Below are 20,094 nucleotides of genomic sequence, written 5' to 3' on the forward strand. Positions count from 1 at the left end.
GCTGGATGAGAGGTGAGTGGGGGGATGGGGTAACTGGGTGACGGGCATTAAGGAGGGCACTTGTTGGGATGAGCATTGGGTGTCGTATGTAAGTGATGAATCACTAAATTCTACTCCTAAAATTAATACTACACTGTATGTTAACTAACAAATTTAAATTAAAAAACAAAACAAAACAAAACAACCATAAATGGTGTTGAGAAAACTGGATGGCTATGTGCAAAAGAAGGAAACGGAACCACTTCCTTACATCACATACAAAAATAAACTCAAAATGTATTAAAGACCTAAATGTGAGACCTAAAATCATAAAAATTCCCCAAAACATGGGCAAAACTCTTGGAAATTAGTCTTCACAATTTACATATATTTTTGGATCTGTCTCCTCAGGCAAGAGCAACAAAAGCAAAAATGAACTACATTTTCTGTGGTTGTGTGGTTGGGATTCCAGCAAACTAAGAAGCCTTTTTTTTTTGGGTGAAGATTTTATGTATTATTTTAGAGAGAGAGAAAGTAAGAGAGAGGGGGAGATGAGCAGAGGGAAAGGGACAAGCAGACTCTGTGCTGAGCAAGGAGCCTGGGGCTCAATCCCATGACACCAAGATCATGAGCTAAACTGAAATCAAGAGTCAGAAGGGTAACCTACTGAGCCACCCAGGCTCCCCCAAACTAAAAAGCTTTTGCACAGAAAAGAAAACCATCAACAAATGGAAAAGGTAGTCTACTGAATAGGAGAAGAAATTTACAATTAATATTTTGGTAAGGGATTAATATCGAAAATATATTAAGAATTAATACAAGTCAACACACAAAAAGCAAATGATCCAATTAAAATATCGGCAGAAGACCCCAATAGACATTCTTCCAAAGAATATATACAAATGACGGGTGGCTGGGTGGCTCTGTTGGTTAAGCGTCTGCCTTTGGCTCAGGTCATGATCCTGGGGTCCTGGGATCTAGCCCCGCATTGGGCTCCCTGCTCAGTGTGGTGCCTACTTCTCCCTCTCCCTCTGCCTTCAGCTCCCCCTGTTTGTGTGCTTTCTATCTCTCTCTCCATCAAATAAATAAATAAAAATCTTAAAATAAAAATTAAAAAAAGAATATATACAAATGACCAATAGACATGTGAAATTATGTGAACATCACTAATTACCAGGGAAATACAAATCAAAACTCACAATGAAATATGACTTCATGTCTGTCAGAATGGTTAGTATAAAAAAAAGCAAGAAATAACAAGTGTGGGGAGAATATGGAAAAAAGGGAATGTTCCTGAGCTGTTGGTGGGAATGTAAATTGGTGCAAAAAAATGAGCCTAAAAATGAGCCCAGAATAAAAAACTTTAAAAGATTTTTAATTCTAAAAGCCAAATTAAGATAAAAAGTACAAATTTCCAGTTATAAAATAAATAAATCACAGGTATGTCAAGTATAACACGGAATGTAGGTAATGATATTTTAGTAACTAAGTATGGTGACAGACGTTAAGTAGGGCTTATTGTGATGACATTTTGTAATGTAAAAAAATGTCAAGTTACTATGATGTACATCTGGAACTAATACAATATTGTATCCCAACTATACTTCAATAAAAATAAATAGTAAGACCTTTGCTTTGTCAAACACGCAACAAGGAGTTATGTCTTAATCCTAAACAGGCTAAATAAAAGAGACCATCCAATTAATGATACTGAATTAAAAAATTTCTGAAAAATCTTATTTGGTTAATTCTGTACCTTAGGGGAAGGAACTGTGTAAGAAAAACTGTTCTAAAAATTAGGAATAAGGCAAAATTTTGCTTGCTTCCTTATTTAATATCATACTTGAATAGTTTCTCACAATCCTGCCTGATCAAAATCTGGGTATTTTAGGGATTGCAACTTGTATAAAAAGAACCCAGCCAGCCCTGTACTATTAAAGATTAATCTGGAGAAAAATGGTAAGATATGATCACTTTGCTTTTTCTCTGGTAAGGAAGATAATGTCAAGGTTATGATTTTATTGCCCTGTTATACATTAACCATTTTTAATCTTTAGCAGCTTTTCCTGACTACATACTCTCGGCTTTGCAACTTTTGTTTTTTTTTGTCTTTGAATCATCTCTCTTTTATTCTTCCCAGTTCCTTCATTAATGAGTTTGATAAGACTTCAAAAAGTCTAAAATACATTTCTCTCAGAGTTAGGCTTTTAGAGTGGAAATACAGAGACAACCGAAGGAGCCTCATTAGAACGGAACAAGACCACCCCGCTCCCCACTGCCACACACACAATATGTCTGATAAACCACATCACTGCGACTGTTCCACTGCTTCTAAATGTTACTGTTTGGTCTGTTGTTAGCAGCGGGACTTTACCACAACCTGGTGTTGAAGACACCTCCTCAGCCACTTCTGTTCCAGAACTTCTCCTTCTCTTATCACTGCTTCCCCAAACGCCAGTTGCTGCTTCTGTCACCTTTGTCAGAGAAATGATTGTAGAGTGGGTCTCCATTTTCTCCTGTCGTCCAGTTTAAAATTGAAGTCTCACTCTTAATCTCATGAAACAAACTGAGGGTTGCTGGGGGAAGAGGGGTCGGGAGAGGGGGTGTGGTTATGGACATTGGGGAGGGTATGTGCTTTGGTGAGTGCTGTGAAGTGTGTAAACCTGGCGATTCACAGACCTGTACCCCTGGGGATAAAAATACATTATATGTTCATTAAAAAAATAAATAAATAAACATTTAAAAAAATTTGAAGTCTCAGGTGGATGAACTTGATTGGTGGCTTCAAAGAAGGCTAGGGGATTGCCTTTTTGATTTCTACTACTGGAGGCAGGACTCATAAGGTAGGGACCAAATATTTTGAAGTACTCTATAGATTTCCAAATCCCATAGCCAGCCAGAAACCATAAGCAGGGTCCATACATGGAGTGAGAGGTGCTGTGTGGAGGGTCTGCTGTGAATAAGGGTTTTGGTTCACAGGCTCCGTCAGTAGTTCCTAAAGCCCAGTTAACCTACAGATTTCCAAGAGATAATAAAATGGTTGTTTTTGTTTTAAGCCACAAAATTCAGAGGTGGCTTTTACACAGCAAAAGATAACTGAAACATACACAGTGTATTTTTTATGTGTGCCTGCCTTCTTCACTCAATGTCGTTTCTATTAGATTTATCCATTATTGAATTACCAGTTTATTCATAATCATCACTTCTACAGTATTCTATTGTATGGATAGACAACATCTTGTCTATCCATTTATTGTTGAGAACTATCTTGTTAAGCTATTTGAGAATAACCTGTGGACATTATGAGAGTGTACCCTAAATAGTTTGGCACGTGTGTTTGAAGAACAAGGACATTTCTCCTGCATTACCATAATACCAACATCACTTCCAAGACACTTAAAATGGATACAATGTTATCAAATATACACAGTCCATATTAAAATTTCTCCTCTTGTCCCAGTAATGTCCCATAGTAAATGTTTGTTATTTTAATCTGTTAAATTTTGGCATCATATGTTATACAATAATAGATAACCGTATACAGTGGGTATGACAGCACAGATGTTCTGGGGATTTGGTGATCCACAGTTCCCTGTGTCTGTTCATATGTCCCCATTTCATATCTCAAGGTCCAAATCCATCCCAACCAGTGGCCTTATCTTAACAAAGAGACCCTATGGAATTAATAGAGCAATTAATAGCTCTATGACTCTTATCTATAGGTTTTTTGAAGAAAAGATGTCCTTTCAAACTGACACATTTTTTAAAAAAAATTCTCATTCATCTTGAGTTTGGATGAAAAGCTTTTAATTTATTCTTTATTCTTTGTATGCTCTCCAGGGAAGTCTGAGGCAGTCAGCCTTTAAAGGTGGAAACCAAAACACCTCAGGGAAATCACTCAGCCTTTGTCTAATACCTACCCTAATCTAAAACCCGGTTGTGTGTTACGTGGTGTGTGAGGTCAGTGCAACAGTTCAGTGATGTTTCAGTGGCCCCAATGGGTTAGCCCTGACTCCATTTCCTTCCTCAGCATGCCTACCGCGTTTAGCTTGAAGTTTGAACTTGAGCCATGTGCTGGCTGATTTTGTGTCACCTGGGTTAGGCTAAGGTACCCAGATATTTGGGTCACAGTGTAGATATTGCTGTGAAGGCATTTGTTTATTTATTTATTTATTTATTATTCATACACAACTGTATATTGTAAAGGAGAACATAAATTATATTCTTATAAACATTCTCAGTTTTGTACCATATCAAGTTAGATTCCTTGAGTGCGAAGGCATTTTTGAAGATGAGATTTAACATTTAAATCAGTAGATTTTGCGTAAAGCTGACTACCCTCCATAATGTAGGTGGGCCTTCCAGTCTGTTGGAGGACTTCAGAGGAAAAGACTGAGGTTCACTGAAGAAGAGGGAATTGTGTCTCCAGACTGCTCTTGGGCTTGGGCTGTAGCATCAGCCCTGTCCCCAACCTGCTCTGCAGATTTTGAACTTACCAGTCCCCATGATCACATGAGCCAATTCCTTAAAATAAGTCTCTCTTTATATATACATCCTATTGGTTCTATCTCTCTGGAGAACCCTGACTATTAGGATTCCCAGGGAAGGCACATCCCAGGAAAATCCACTCTCCTCCATGCGAACAGAGTTTAGATGAATATTGAACATTCATCCTTCATCTCTGAGTTTTTAGAGCACATAGTCTGTATCACACACACACAACTCTGTCAGAAGCATTGTTGAACCAATTTCCCACACCCAGCGCTTTTGAATAAGCTCAGTGGAACTAAAACACGTTTCTTCTTACGATGTATGCCTGTAAACCAGCAGAGTCAAGAATTTGGTAAGGACGGCCAAAGATAATGCATCCATTCTGGCTCATTCTATATAAAAGAACATGTTTATTAGGTTCTATAACATTTGGGACAAAATAAATAATAGTTATTATTGGAGAGAGATGCTGTAAATGTAGGGAGGAATCTAAGGTTTTCTAATTTCTACCCCCCCTTTCTAAATCGTGATCTTCAACTGAACACTTGAACTGCATTTATTTAGTCGGATGGAAAATAAAGGGAATTCTCTAATATCTGTCATGGAAATATAAAATAAATTGCTCTCAGAGCTATGATTTTCTTTGAGTCCTTACCTTTACAAAAATCTTACATGCAAATGGTAGAATTATATTCCTCAATTGACAGCACACTGTCATCACTGGTCCATACCAAATCTTTTCCCTGTTTGTTATCATTAATTCCTTTTTAATGCACATTCCAGTTTCCTTCCTTTCACGGAAAGCAACCCTTCTCATGTATTTTGTATATACCTTTTTGTTATAAGTATTCTTGAAAAACGTGTGTTTTGTATTTATTTTTTATTCAAAGTGAATTGCTTTGTGCTTATAGAACATTCTGTTTTTTTTTTTTTCTTTCTTTCCCCTCAGCCCTTCATTTTAAAGACCGACGCATGGTACTTTGTACACTCGCAGCATTTTTCCCACTGTCTCTCTGGTAGACATGAAGATTGCCTCTATCTCTTTGCCACTGCAAGTAAGTTACAAAGAATGTCCTCCCATAGGTCTCTTCAGGGAGGCAGTTGCAAAGGGGTGTATTTCCAGGAGCAGAATTGTTGGATCCTGGAATGTTTTTCACTTGATTAAGTAGTACAAAATTTTCTCCAGAATGGCTACACAAGTATACATTTCCACTGGCAGGGCAGGAGGCTTCTCTCATACCTATTTCCTCACCAACATTTGACACAATCAAGCTCTCATGTTTTCCAGTCTAATAGGTATAAAAGTAAAGTATAAATTTGTTTTATTGTTATTTTTGTTGAGTTTGGTTATCTCTTCAAATGCTCATCAGCTTCTTTGTTTCCTTTTCTGTAAGGTCCATGTATATGACTTTTGTGCATTTTTCTCTAGGGTTGATGCCTTTTGGTTTCTGTTTGCAGTTCATTGTATATTCTAGATATTATCCCTAAGTGGTTTCAGACAATGCAAATATGCTCTCCTATCTCGCAATTTGTTAATAAGAGTTGTTTATGGTGTCTGTTAAAAAAAATCTTCAATTTTAATGTAACAAAATAATAAAATATTTGCCACTATGGTTCCACAGGTTTTATATAAAGAAATACTTCCCTATCTAGTCCCAAAGATAATTTTTATATTTTATTCTGTTATGTTTAAATATACACATTTCTTTTCTGTGGCTTCAACTCACCTGCTATTGTATGTGGCATTAAATAGGATCTGGCTTTATTTTTCTTTGTAGAGTGAGCTGTTTTTTTTTTTTCTTTCTAATAGCACCTATTAAATACCCACAATTTCCCCCATTAATTTATGGTGCCAACTTTATTGTATATTAGATTGCTGCATAAATATGTTTGTCTCTCAGTTCTCTCTCTCCGTATCTCATTTTGGAATTTTGTTCTCTTGTCAGTTAATATTTTTATTTATTTAATTAATTTATTATAAATATTTGGGTTTTTTTAAAAAAGGTTTTTATTTATTTATTTGAGAGGGAGAGAGATAGAGACAGAGAGCACAAACAGGGAGAGGCAGAGGGAGAGGAAGAGGGTGAAGCAGATGCCCACTGAGCTGGGAGCCCACCATGGGGCTCAATCCCAGGACCTGGAGATCATGACCTGAGTTGAAGGCAGAGACTTAGCCATCTGAGCCACCCAGGCACCCCAATTTATATATATGTTAAACTTCTTATAATTATAGTTCTGTTGAATGTCTTAATGTTTAGGACATTATGTTTGAGACATGTATGTTTACTTAAAGGTTTGCTTAGCTATTTGAAGACCATTATTGCGTCATACATTATATGCGTTATAAGTTCAGAGTGAACTTATAAATTTCCTCAAAAAGGTTAAGTGGAGTTTTGATTGAGATTACACTCAATTTAAAGATAAGGTTAGGGAGCAATTGATATCTTTATAAGGTTGTGATTCCATCCAAGAATGCAAAATGACTCTCCATTATTTCAAATCATATTCAATGGATTTTTTGGAGTTTTACATTTTTCTATGTTTTTTTTTTTTTTTTTTTTTTTAACAGAGTGTGGGAGTGCGTTGGGGTAAGGGGCATCGGAGAAAGGAAAAGAGAATCTTTCAAGCATGCTCCATGCCCAAGGTGGAGCCCTACATAGGGCTTGATCTAATGACCCTAAGACTGTGATGGGAGACAAAATCAAGAGTGGCGTGCTTAGCTGACTGAGCCACCCAGGCGCCCTGGCCCTCTATGAATTCTTAATTAAGCTTGTCTGTAGATACTTTATGTCTTTTGGCTAATGTAAAGTGATTTCTAACTTTTATTTATCTCTCTCTCTCTCTCTCTTTTTTTTAAAGAATCTAATCCTCAATGTGGTTTTAATTTGAATCTCCCTGATGGCTAGTGATGATGAACATTTTTTCATGTGTCTGGATAGCCATTTGTATGTCTTCATTGGCGAAGTGTCTGTTCATATCTTCTGCCCATTTTTTGATATGATTATCTGTTTTGTGTGTGTTGAGTTTGAGAAGTTCTTTATAGATCCTGGATATCAACCTTTTATCTGTACTGTCATTTGCAAGTATCTTCTCCCATTCCGTGGGTTGCCTCTTTGTTTTCTTGACTGTTTCCTTTGCTGTGCAGAAGATTTTGATTTTGATGAAGTCCCAAAAGTTCATTTTCACTTTTGTTTCCTTTGCCTTTGGAGACATATCTTGAAAGAAGTTGCTGTGGCCGGTATCAAAGAGGTTACTGCCTATGTTCTCCTCTAGGATTCTGATGGATTCCTATCTCATGTTGAGATCTTTTATCCACTTCGATTTTATCTTTGTGTACAGTGTAAGAGAATGGTCAAGTTTCATTCTTCTACATATAGCTGTCCAGTTTTCCCAGCACCATTTATAGAAGAGACTGTCTTTTTTCCACTGTATATTTTTTCCTGTTTTGTCGAAGTTTATTTGACCATAGAGTTGAGGGTCCATATCTGGGCTCTCTATCTACTCTGTTCTACTGGTCTATGTGTCTGTTTTTATGCCAGTACCATGCTGTCTTGGTGATCACAGCTTTGTAGTAAAGCTTGAAATCAGGTAACATGATGCCGCCAGCTTTATTTTTGTTTTTCAACATTTCCTTAGCAATTCGGGGTCTCTTCTGATTCCATACAAATTTTAGGATTATTTGTTCCAGCTCTTTGAAAAATACCGGTGGAATTTTGATCGGAATGGCATTAAAAGTATAGGTTGCTCTAGGCAGTATAGACATTTTAACAATGTTTATTCTTCTGATCCAAGAGCATGGAATGGTCTTCCATCTTTTTGTGTCTTCTTCAATTTCTTTCATGAGTGTTCTGTAGTTCCTTGAGTACAGATCCTTTACCTCTTTGGTTAGGTTTATTCCCAGGTATCTTATGGTTCTTGGTGCTATAGTAAATGGAATTGATTCTCTAATTTCCCTTTCTGTATTTTCATTGTTAGTGTATAAGAAAGCCACTGATTTCTGTACACTGACTTTGTATCCTGCCACGTTGCTGAATTGCTGTATGAGTTCTAGTAGTTTGGGGGTGGAGTCTTTTGGGTTTTCCATATAAAGAATCATGTCATCTGCAAAGAGAGAGAGTTTGACTTCTTCATTACCAATTTGGATACCTTTTATTTCTCTTTGTTGTCTGATTGCTGTTGCTAGGACTTCTAATACTATGTTGAACAAGAGTGGTGAAAGTGGGCATCCTTGTCTTGTTCCTGATCTCAACGGGAAGGCTGTGAGCTTTTTCCCATTGAGGATGATATTTGCTGTGGGTCTTTCAAAGATAGATTTTATGAAGTTCAGGAATGTTTCCTCTATCCCTATACTTTGAAGCGTTTTAATCAGGAATGGATGCTGGATTTCGTCAAATGCTTTTTCTGCATCAATTGAGAGGACCATGTAGTTCTTCTCTCTTCTCTTATTGATTTGTTCTATCACATTGATTGATTTGTGAATGTTGAACCATCCTTGTAACTCAGGGATGAATCCCACCTGGTCAGGGTGGATAATCTTTTTAATGTGCTGTTGGATCCTGTTTGCTAGGATCTTATTGAGAATCTTAGCATCCATATTCATCAGTGATATTGGTCTGAAATTCTCCTTTTTGGTGTGGTCTTTGCCTGGTTTGGGGGTCAAGGTAATGCTGGCTTCATAAAAAGAGTCTGGAAGTTTTCCTTCTGCTTCAATTTTTTGAAACAGCTCCAGGAGAATGGGTGTTATTTCTTCTTTGAAAGTTTTGTAAAATTCCCCAGGGAAATCTGTCAGGTCCTGGGCTCTTGTTCTTTGGGAGGTTTTTGATCACTGCTTCAATCTCATTACAAGATATCAGTCTATTCAGGTTGTCAATTTCTTCCTGGTTCAATTTTGGGAGTTTATAGTTTTCCAGGAATGCATCCATTTCATCTAGGTTGCTTTGCTTATTGGCATATAACTGTTGATAATAACTTCTGATGATTGTTTCTATTTCCTTGGTGTTAGTTGTGATCTCTCCCTTTTCATTCATAATTTTATTAATTTGAGCTTTCTCTCTTTTCTTTTGAATTAATGTGGCCAATGGTTTACTGATCTTATTGATTCTTTCAAAAAACCAGCTTCTAGTTTCATTGATACGTTCTACTGTATCTCTAGTTTCTACCTAATTTATCTCTGCTCTAATATTATTTCCCTTCTTGTGCATGGAGTTGGTTTAATTTGTTGTTGATTCTCCAGTTCTTTAAGGTGTAGAGACAGCTGGTGTATTCTGGATTTTTTCAGTTTTTTTGAGGAGGCTTAGATGGCTATGTATTTCCCCCTTAGGACCGCCTTTGCTGTATCCCATAGGTTTTGGACCAAAGTGTTTTCATTCTCATTGGTTTCCATGAATTGTTACAGTTCTTCTTTGATCTCCTGGTTGATCCAAGCATTCTTAAGCAAGGTGGTCTTTAGCTTCCAGGTGTTTGAGTTCCTTCTGAACTTTTCCTTGTGATTGAGCTCCAGTTTCAAAGCATTGTGATCTGAGAATATGCAGGGAATCATCTCAGTCTTTTAGTATCAGCTGAATCCTGATTTGTGTCGCAGTATGTGGTCTATTCTGGAGAAGGTTCCATGTGCACTTGAGAAGAATGAGTATTCTGTTGTTTTAGGGTAGAATGTTCTGTATGTATCTATGAGGTCCATCTGGTCCAATGTGTCTTTCATGCTCTTGTTTCTTTATTGATTTTCTGCTTCGATGATCTGTCTATTACCGAGAGAGGCGTGTTAAGGTGGTATTGTTTTTTAGGATTGATTAATTGATTAATTTAATTATTTGAGAGAGAGAGAAAACATGAGCAGGGGAGAGGAGCAGAGGGAGAAGCAGCCTCCCTACTGAGCAGGGACCCCCATTGGGGTTTCGTCCCAGGATTCCAGGATCATGACCTGAGCCAAAGGCAGATGCTTAGCCGACTGAGCCACACACATGCCCTTTTACTGTATCTTTTATCGGTTATTCTGGTGTAGGGAAGTGTTAGTAATTTTTGTAAAGGCTAAAAGCCTTGATACATTCTTTTGTTATCTTAATAGTTTGCTGTTTCTATTGTTTTTTTTTTAAATTTCTGAGCAGATGATCATATTATCTGCAAATTTATCTGATTTGCTCACATCTCTTTCTTTCCTTATGCACCAGTCTAAACTCTAGTGCGATGTTTTACTAGTAATCATAGTCATTGGTCTTTGACACCTAATTTTTTTCCATTATGTATGCTGCTTATTATAGATTTTTTGGAATATGACCTTTACCAAGATAAGAAAGCTTTATATGATTCTGGGTTCCTTAACTGGTTTTTCAAAAATTGCAAATGGTTATTGATTGAGAAAAGCAGATGATTTTTCCTCTTTAGTCTATGATTATGGTGAATTACAGTAATATATTTTATTATATTGGAAGCTTCCTTGCATTCCAAGGATCTTTCATTTGATCCCCATGTATTATTTTTTTTTCTAGTTTTTATTTAAATTCCAGTTAGTTAACAGACAGTGTAATATTAGTTTCAGGTGTACAATATAGTGATTCAACACTTCCATACAACACTCTGTGCTCATCACAAGTGTGCTCCTTAATCCCTGTCACCTATTTCATCCATCCCTCCACCCACCTCCCATCTGGTAACCATCAGTTTGTTCTCTGTAGTGTGTATTATTATTTTTAATACTGTTGAATTCAGTTCATAGATAATTATTTATTTTTTCCATCTATGTTCAAAGTGAGATGGGTCTATTGTTTTCTTTCCTTGAATTTTCCATACCTCAATTTGAAATCAAGATCATGCTAGCTTGATAAAATTAGTTGCATGGAGCACTGGGTGTGGTGAAAAAATAATGAATAATGTTTTTCTGAAAATAAATAAATTGGAAAAAAATAAAAAATATATGCTACATTGAAAAAAATTAGTTGAACAACTTTAATGTTTTTTTTTTTTTTCTACTTTCTGGGAAAAAAAAGATAGGAGTCGTATGTTCCTTGAATGTTTGGTTTAATTCATCTGTGAAACCATGTGGGCCTTTTAAAAAATTATTTTATCAGATGCCATTAGCAACTTTCTTCATTTCTTCAATGTTTGTTGATATATACAAATTTTTATTTCTTGTGCAAATTGCATTAGATAAAGCTTTTCTACGAGTTTATCTATCTTACAAAAAGTTTTCCAATTTATTAGCATATACCTGTTCATTATACCCTTTTTTATGTTTTGTATCTATCTGTAGCTATTCCCACATTTTGTTTCTTCATTTTTTTCTTCCCTTTATTCATGACCAGTCTTGTTCCAAAATCTGAATAACTTGCAAATATTTTTTTAAGAAGCAGCTAGGTTTTAGTTTTATGAGATTTTACTACATAGTTTTTGTTCTCTATTAAATTACTTTCTGTTCTGTCTTTATTATTTCCTTCCTTCTTATTTCTTTAAGCTTACTCAATTGCTCTTTCTCAAAATTTTGGAGAATTTTTAGGTCATTTATGTTTAACTTTTCTTGTTCTAATAAATGTATTTGAAGCTATAAAATTCCGAGTACTACTTTAACTGTATCTCATAATATTTGATATGCAACATTTTTACCATGTAGTTCTAAATGTGTTAATTTCCTTTATGGCTGCCTTGTAAATCCAGGCTATTTATCAATATTTTCTTAGTTTGCAAACTATCTGAATTTTAGGTATCCTTTTGATATCAAGTTCTAATTTTATTATAATATGGCTACAAAATGTAGCTTTTATCAAAGATACTGATACTTTGAAATCTGTTGTAGTTTTCTTTGTGGCATCATGCATATTGTTTTAGCAAACCCTCTGTGTGACTTGAAAATGTATACATGTATAGGAGGAGTTGCTTTCATTGGATGCCCTTTTTTTTTTTTTTTAAGATTTATTTATTTACTTGGTTGGGAGAGGCAGAGGCAGAGGGACAGACAAAATCCTCAGCCGACTGTCCGCTGAGTACAGAGCTCCACTTAGGGCTCAGTCCATAACCCTGAGATCTTGATCTGAGCCAAAATCACGAGTCAGATACTTAACTGACTGAATCACCTCTGGCTTGTTTTCATTTCAATGAATCTTTCTTTTTTTTTAATTGGAGTAGTTGACACACAATGTTACACTAGTTGCAGGTGTACAACATAATGATCCCACAAGTTTAAATGTTATGCTATGCTCACCACAAGCATAGTCACCATGTGTCACCTTACAACACTATTACAATGCCATTGACTATATTCTCTATGCTGTAGCTTTTTAAATGATTTTGATTTATTTTTAAAAATTGAAAAATTTTTAAAAAATGATTTGATTTATTTTTTAAAAGATTTTATTTATTTGTTTTCCAGAGAGAGAGAGCGAGCGCGCACACAAGGAGAGAGAGGAGAAGCAGGCTTCTTGCTTAGCAAGGATCCCAACACGGGACTGGATCTCAGGACCCTGGGATCATGACCTGAGCCCAAGGCAGACGCTTAACTGACTGAGCCACCCAGGCATCCCTAAATGAATCTTTTGAACTTCATACCTAATTTCCTTTTTTTCTTTGCTTTCACTACCCTGTAGCTCAGAGCCAGTTGTTTTTTACCCATCCATAGCTGGGTGATAAATACATGTCCTGTTAAACTGACTCTCAGAGGAAAAAACCCCCCCAAATTCTGACCTATAAGGTTCCTGGTTTCTGTAGAATAAATGCTTTATCCAGGCTGATGTGAAGCTACCCATGGTCAACAACTGCCTTTCAAAATTCCTGAATATTTTACAGTCTGCTCTTTTTGGCCAGTGTAAGACAGCTCTCGCACTCCATTTTTTTTAAAGATTCATTTTGTATTTTAGTTTGATCCCTTGGCTTTACTTATTTCTTAGCTTTATTTTCTCTTTGCCCCAGTTTCTTCTTCTTCTTCTCATTAGATCGTGTCTGCTTCTGTGAGCTGCTATAAGCGCTTTTTGGGATGAGGGACACAAGGACACGATTCTTCAGTCAATAAGGAAAAAGAGTTCTGACTTTAAAGGCTTAAATCTTAGTTTGTCTCCCAAAGTCTGTGCTGGGCTGTATGGGGTGTGCCGCATGTATGTGTGGCTCAGGGGTCACGGGGTACTCGTGAGAGTTCCAACCTAGAATTAAGGAATCCCCTTTTCCAGTTCCCTCATGTGGGAAACCCCTTCCACTTTCCCATCCCCAGGGGCCCCCTTTCTCTAGTTCCTCCATTCCTCTGGCCAGAACCAACTATAGTCTTTCTCTTGGCAATTTAGGGCACTACAGCTTTGTACCTGAAGCTGTACCTGTACCTGACTTCTTGGGGCAAAGCTGGGAGATGAAAGAGGGGGAAAAATTGAAAAATCACCCATGGGGAGCATTGCCTCTCCAAGCTCTGGCTCTCCTCATTGCCCACATGATTTTGTCTATTTTCCAGAGTCCTTCAGCACTTGCTTTTTGTCTGCTTTCCAGAAGAGTTTTTCTAGTTGTGGTCAGTGGGGAGATTGGCTCTTAAACTATTATTTTATTTTAAAAAAAGATTTTATTTATTTATTTATTTGAGACAGAGAGAGCACAAGTAGGAAGAGTGGTAGACAGAGGGAGACAGAGAAACAGATTCCCCGCTGAGTAGGCAGCCCAACGTGGGGCTCAATCCTAGGACCCTGAGATCATGACCAAGCCACCTGGGAGCCCCTTAAACTCTTATTTTAAACTTCAGAATAAATTAAATATCATGACTAGAAAGAACTCAAGTCTCTATAATTTTAGGCCCCCCCCCCCCAAAAAAAAGCCACAGGCTCCCAAGGGCATAGGATTGTTTTAGGGTACTTTGAATTTTTATGTTAAGCCTAAGATCCAGAAGGAAAAGCAGACAAAAGCTTCCTGGAGAGCCCATTATGATTTCTGTTTAAATATACCTCTTAGCTGCTTACTTATGAGCAAAATAACATTGAATATTCAAGCTGTAAACCACCTTGGAAATCAATGCCTTCATTTGACAGAAGAGGAAATGAGAGCTCATAAAAGGGGAATAATTTGTCCCGTCACTTGGGAAGTACATGGCAAAGCCTGGACCAGAAGTTAGCCTGTTTAGCTAAATAGTTACTCAGGTATCTGCTATTAACTTCCTAAGTGTCATCTGCTGTATTGGGCTAATATCGCAGATTTCAAGGAGGACATGATATACGAAGATTGAAGGAACGGAAAATTTTGTGTGTTATGTGGGAGAGGAAGGGCATATGGTGAAAAAAAAAAGCGCTAAATCCCATTTTTCAGTTTTTGAATTTGCTATGATTTTGGTTAAGGAACTTACTTTTTCTAAGCCTCCATCTGTCCGTAAATAGACATAGTAGTCTAATGTATAAAGGTTTTTTGTTTGGGTTATAAAAGAAAAAGCTTATAAGCATGTAACTAATGCCTTGCCCAATGTTTTCATTGTTGTTATTATTCTTTGAAACTCACAAATCCTGAAATTTTACGCACTCATCACGTATGGACCTCTAATGTGAATGAACACAGTAGGGAAAAGGTATCTGATATCTGGGAGGGAAGGAGCCCCCTCCCCTCACCTCACCCCAGTCACCTAAGCTTCATCTCCCTGAGCACCCATTTTCCATTGACCATACCAGGTTCTGGTCTGAAAGAGTTTATTACAAAATGACGAAGGGAGGTCTGAGGAAGATTCACTCGTCATAGAATTTCGGCAGCTCATCACCCAAGATTACTTGATGGTCCACACCAGCAGCTGTAATAGTGACCAGGTAGATGACGCCCCCACTAGAGCCATCCCGGTTCATGGCCAGAGCGATAGCTGCAGAGTTTCAGGGTGGAGAGGGGGAGAGAGAATGACTTAGCTTCAGGATTCTTTACATTCCTCTCCTGCTCATGTGCTTACTACCACTCTCAGACCTCAAAACCCATCTCCTAGGGACACATACCAAGCAGTGTGCTGGTAAATAACTTAGAAAAAAAAAAAGCCTTTACATGTACCATCTCCCATTATCCATGGTCTCAAAACTCCCACCAGGATGGATTTCAAGTTGCAAATAGTTAAACAAGCAGCTCATGAGTTCTTGCATGTTTCGTGTTTAACAGCCAGCTTCAGCACACCCCTGATTCTTACAGTAACTGTATATTTTGATTTGGGGTTCTCCAAACACTCCTGGTGTCTGCCCTGGGTTCTGGAGTCCTATCTCGTCTAGCATTGTCCTGCTCCCTTTCCCTCTCAAAGGAGTTCCAGTTTAGATATTAAGTTAAATGGTTGCCCATGTATTCCTCATTGTGTTCCTCACCCTCTCCTGCCTCTCCAGGTTTAAAAACCCTCCCAGGTACCCTTCCACGCAGTCAGTTACCGTTCGTGGTGAAGCTCCTGCACTCCTCAGCCGACATGCCTGGCTTATAAGCTGCATCCACATAACCATAGATATAGGTGCTCCCAGAGCCGCCGATGGTGAAGGGCTGCCGAGTCAGCATTCCTCCCAGGGTTCCATACACCTGGCGGGGGCATCCTCAGGTCAGACTATGGAAGCACCAATCCTCTCCTTGCCACTGAGACAGGCAGGGTGTCTCCATGTTCTGTAGTGAAGCCCCCCATCTCCTACTCCCATTGGCGAGATTATACTGTTTTTAGAGGCAGTGTCCTGGGAACCCACTGCCGGAAGGATGTAAACTCTGTCTCCCCCCATAGGGTAGAGGGGGTACATTGGAAGTCATGAACCTGGCCCCCGTCCCGTCGGTCCCAGCCGGCTACTATGAGATGCGCAGACAGGTCCTCCCGATACTTATAACTGATATTCCTCACCACGTTGGCAGCAGCGAGAACAAGAGGAGGTTCTTCCAGTTCCAACCTAAAGGGAGTGTTAGTAAGTGTTAGTAATAGGGGTCAATATAACTTCCTGAAGGGCCACCCTCCTGTGCCATTGCCATCATCCCTGCCAAGTGACATGTGAGACCTGAAACCTGTGGTTGCAATAGTTCAAACTCCAGGGGGACTAGTCTCACAGCACCCACTGGTAAGAAGATTCAACATTTTCCCCCTTTCCTTCATCCCCATCCTTTCCTTACCCATCCCCCAGTTATATAACACTTTGCTGCAAGGGCCTTGCCCATGTGGGTAAAAGCAGATAAGATTTACTTCTGCACCAACGACCTTGGTTTCCCACTGGGTAACTTCCTGATATATGGTGGGTCACATCATCATTTTCTTTCTTGTTATTCATAGTGGGACAGAGATTTACAGTGTTCAAACCCATTTCACATATATCATTTGATTCTCAAAATAACTGTCAGGTGAGGTAGGGTAGGTGCTGTTAATTATCTCCAGTTTACAGAGGCAGAAACTACATTGGAGCATCAAGCTCCAGTTCAAAGCTAATAAAAACAGGAGCGCAAACAAGAATTTTTCATTTTTCATTGCAGTGCTCCTGGAATGGGACACTGTCTCGGGCTTCACGGGTGGGGAGAACTCTGGTGAATGTGGACTGAGGACCCCAGAGCTTCATACCCGTGGAGTTCCAGTTGGTAGGCGGCCATGTCAACCATGGCTTGGGCATCAGCAGCTGAACCAGAGAGCGCACAGAAGATGTGTTGGTGCAGCGGGGATAGCTTGTCAAACACTCGGTTTACCACCGCCTCTCTGTGGGGAATGGGTCAACAGTCACCAACATTAGCAATGCCAGAATTTTGGAGGTTAATCATCCAGTGTTTCTCAAATTTATCTGACAAGAGAACAGCCCTGGAGTCCATGAAATTTAATACTTGAATTAAAACAGGAAGAAAAAAATCATCTCAAATAAATGAAACACTGCAAGTCATCAAAATTAGACTTATTTCCGGCTTAGATTTTATAGTAAAACAAAAAATAGTAAATTAAGAATCATGTTTTTAAGCAATTTTTCTTTGTTGTACCCATCTTGAGGAAGTTATGTGTTCTATGGGACATTAAGTAATATTGACCTAATCCCATATACTCATTTTGCATATGGGGAGACTGGTCAGGATGGAGGAGACAAAATTAGTTCAACATGTGCTGGATGAGAAACCAGAATATCTGCTTGGCAGGAGCACCTTTTTTTATCTCTAAATATAGATGGAAGGAGGGCCTCTGAAATCTTTGTGTCTTACCTCTTTCTCATACCCTATTCTTTTATAACCATTTCTTCAGGGACAGGCCACAAGCATTCAGGCCCCATATTCTCTTTCATGAATTCAGGGACCGAAGCACTTGCCCAGTATCTCATTAGAGGGGCATTTCTGAAGGTTAACTCCATTTCTGCAAAGCTCCACTTTACCAGTCTCTTCATGAATAGGCAAGAAAAATCTGTATTTAGGGCCATTGGCTTCCTTCCAGAAGCATTCACCTTGACTGGTACTTACCCTGCAGACACTCGGGAATCAGAACCCACCACAACACCTCCGTCAAACTCCACTGCCATGATGGTTGTCTGCAGACAAAGAGGATGGAATGTCAGAGCAGGACAAGACTTGATTCCCTCATGCTACAGATGAGGAAACATCCCCAGAGAGGTGAGGTGACTAGTTCAAGATCATATAGCAATTTAGGCCAGAGCTGACTCCCAGTACAGGATATCTCCTCTATCCCTCCACCTTCTCTGTCTCCTCTCCCAGCTGCAGGGGAATGTCACAGCCTGCTCCTGGCACAACAGAGAAAGAATCCTATCCCTGGGCTACAGCGTTCCTAAGTTGAATCCTTCCCACTATAAAGAGAGAGGTGGGGATGAGGTTCACAGAGGCAGACATTTGGCTCAAGGGGGTGCTTCCAAGCACTGGTGGAAGAGGCAACCCTATTAGTGAATGACCTCTGCCACATGTGCTCCTAGTGTGTGCAGATGTGTATAGACCCAACACAGAGCAGGTTACTGTGACCTTGGGAAACAACCTCACATCTTTCTTTGGCCCCTAATTCTCCACCCCACACCCCTTAGCCAGTTTATTAAATAGCAGAAATATCAAGGGGCACGGTGGTTCGCAGGGCCATGCATTGAAGAGAGAATCAGCCAGGAACACACGGGATGGTTTAAAATAAAGGCTTCATTTAAGGATTTATTTATTTTTTCTTTTTTAAAAGTAGGCTCCACACCCAGTGTGGAGCCCAGCATGGGACTTGAATGCAGGACCCTGAGATCAAGACCTGAGCTGAGATCAAGAGTGGGTTGCTTAACCAAAGGAGCCACCCAGGAAGCCCTCATTTAAGGAGTTCTGATCAAGAGTTCAATAGGTTCCTCAGCAGCCAGAGGAAGAGATCTGTACCAGGAGAGGATTTGCCTGGGGAGTTTGAGCTCACTTTTTCAGGTCAAGAAAGGAAATCAAGGAAAAGAATTAAAGAAGGTGAAAGGGATAAAGCTACACGTTTTCTACTCCTGTTGAGTTGGAAAGAGACTTAAAGGTCCTTGGTTCAAATGCGGAAACTGAATCATGGAGGAGGCGATTGACTTGTCAAGGTTACCCAGAATTAATAACAGACTGGGACTAAAACCCGGGTCTAACTCTCTTCTTGTTGTGACTTCTGCTTCCCATTTTCCACTGCTCATCAGATTTTCTACCTTACAAATGGTTTTAATGCATTCTCATCACTCTGTAAGTCCGGACCCCAGGGCCATTGCCCAGAGCGCGCTGACATACTGATCTACCATGAACTGAGGGCCACTGAAAAAGGGCAGCCCCATTCTAGAGGTTATTCCTCCAAAACAAAGCTGCCCCCAAGCCAAGAGTGGTGGCATAGTTTAGGAACAGAAGCCAGCTGGCCATGGGCTGTGGGCAGCCTGTTGTCCAGCCTGGGCAGGCAGGTGGGAGTGAACAAGAAGGACACAGGGAGCTGCACATAGCAGCTCCTGAGCCAAATGGGAGCCTTCTTGGATCAGGCTGGGGAAGGCCACCACCGTCTCACAAGGAACCCCCATTATCAGAGCTGCGGCTATGAGTTACCCAGCGCGGCCAATTTATCAAAGGTCTGTGTGATGAGCTGTCCCTTCTCAATCAGTGCCCATATTCTCTTTGCCCCAGAGCTGTCCTACTTCACCCAGGGCACCATTTCTTCATCAGTCTGCACCTTCTCCAGCCCCCTCCCCTGATTTAAGCAGCCCCTCTCTCCAGTTCGGAGTTGAAAGCGAAAGCACTTTAGAGCAGCTTCCCCTTGACGTTTTCAGCGAAGAGCCAATGCACCCCCTTCTCCACTCGCCTCGCGGGCCCAGTCCCTTGGTGGACTCCTATAAGACCCCCTTAGGAATAGAGGTGCCCCGTCTTCATCTCAGGGCATCTCTACAAACACTGGCTGCTACAAACTACCTCCTCACTCTTTTAGTCACCGCAAACACCGCTCGGAGTTTCCAGCGTCCCCCCGTAGTTCCACCGCCTCCACCTCTCTCCTAAACCTCCGGCACAGACTCCTTACCCCGGTGCGGACTTCGCCGCCGCGCAACATCTCGGTGCCGCTTGCAGCCTGGGGCACTGCTCTCCGACGTGGGACGGCAGGCAGCGCACGCCTCCAGCCCCGCGCCTTCCCCACGCCCGCCAGGGGGCGCCCGGGTCCGCTCTGTGAGGCCTCGCGCCCGGCGCTAACCTACTTGGAACAGATCTGCCCGGAGACAGGTGACGAAAGAGGCTGGGGTAAAAACGTCCTGG

General features: G+C 39.9%; 1 protein-coding gene across 1 annotated transcript; it reads right to left on the reverse strand.

Annotated features, from left to right (window-relative positions):
- Nucleotides 1-15,084: 15,084 nt before the first annotated feature.
- PSMB9 (proteasome 20S subunit beta 9) lies at nucleotides 15,085-19,970 on the reverse strand. The gene is made up of 6 exons (XM_044238010.1): nucleotides 19,865-19,970; nucleotides 17,830-17,897; nucleotides 16,958-17,089; nucleotides 16,172-16,301; nucleotides 15,807-15,948; nucleotides 15,085-15,265 (listed from the first exon to the last, which is right to left on the reverse strand). The coding sequence occupies exons 1-6, from the start codon at nucleotides 19,892-19,894 to the stop codon at nucleotides 15,138-15,140; spliced, it is 630 nt and encodes a 209-aa protein (XP_044093945.1). The 5' UTR covers nucleotides 19,895-19,970; the 3' UTR covers nucleotides 15,085-15,137.
- Between the last annotated feature and the right edge of the window lie 124 nt (nucleotides 19,971-20,094).

The sequence above is a fragment of the Neovison vison genome, chromosome 1 (assembly GCF_020171115.1).
Source record: "Neovison vison isolate M4711 chromosome 1, ASM_NN_V1, whole genome shotgun sequence".
Classification (NCBI taxonomy): Eukaryota; Metazoa; Chordata; class Mammalia; order Carnivora; family Mustelidae; genus Neogale; species Neogale vison.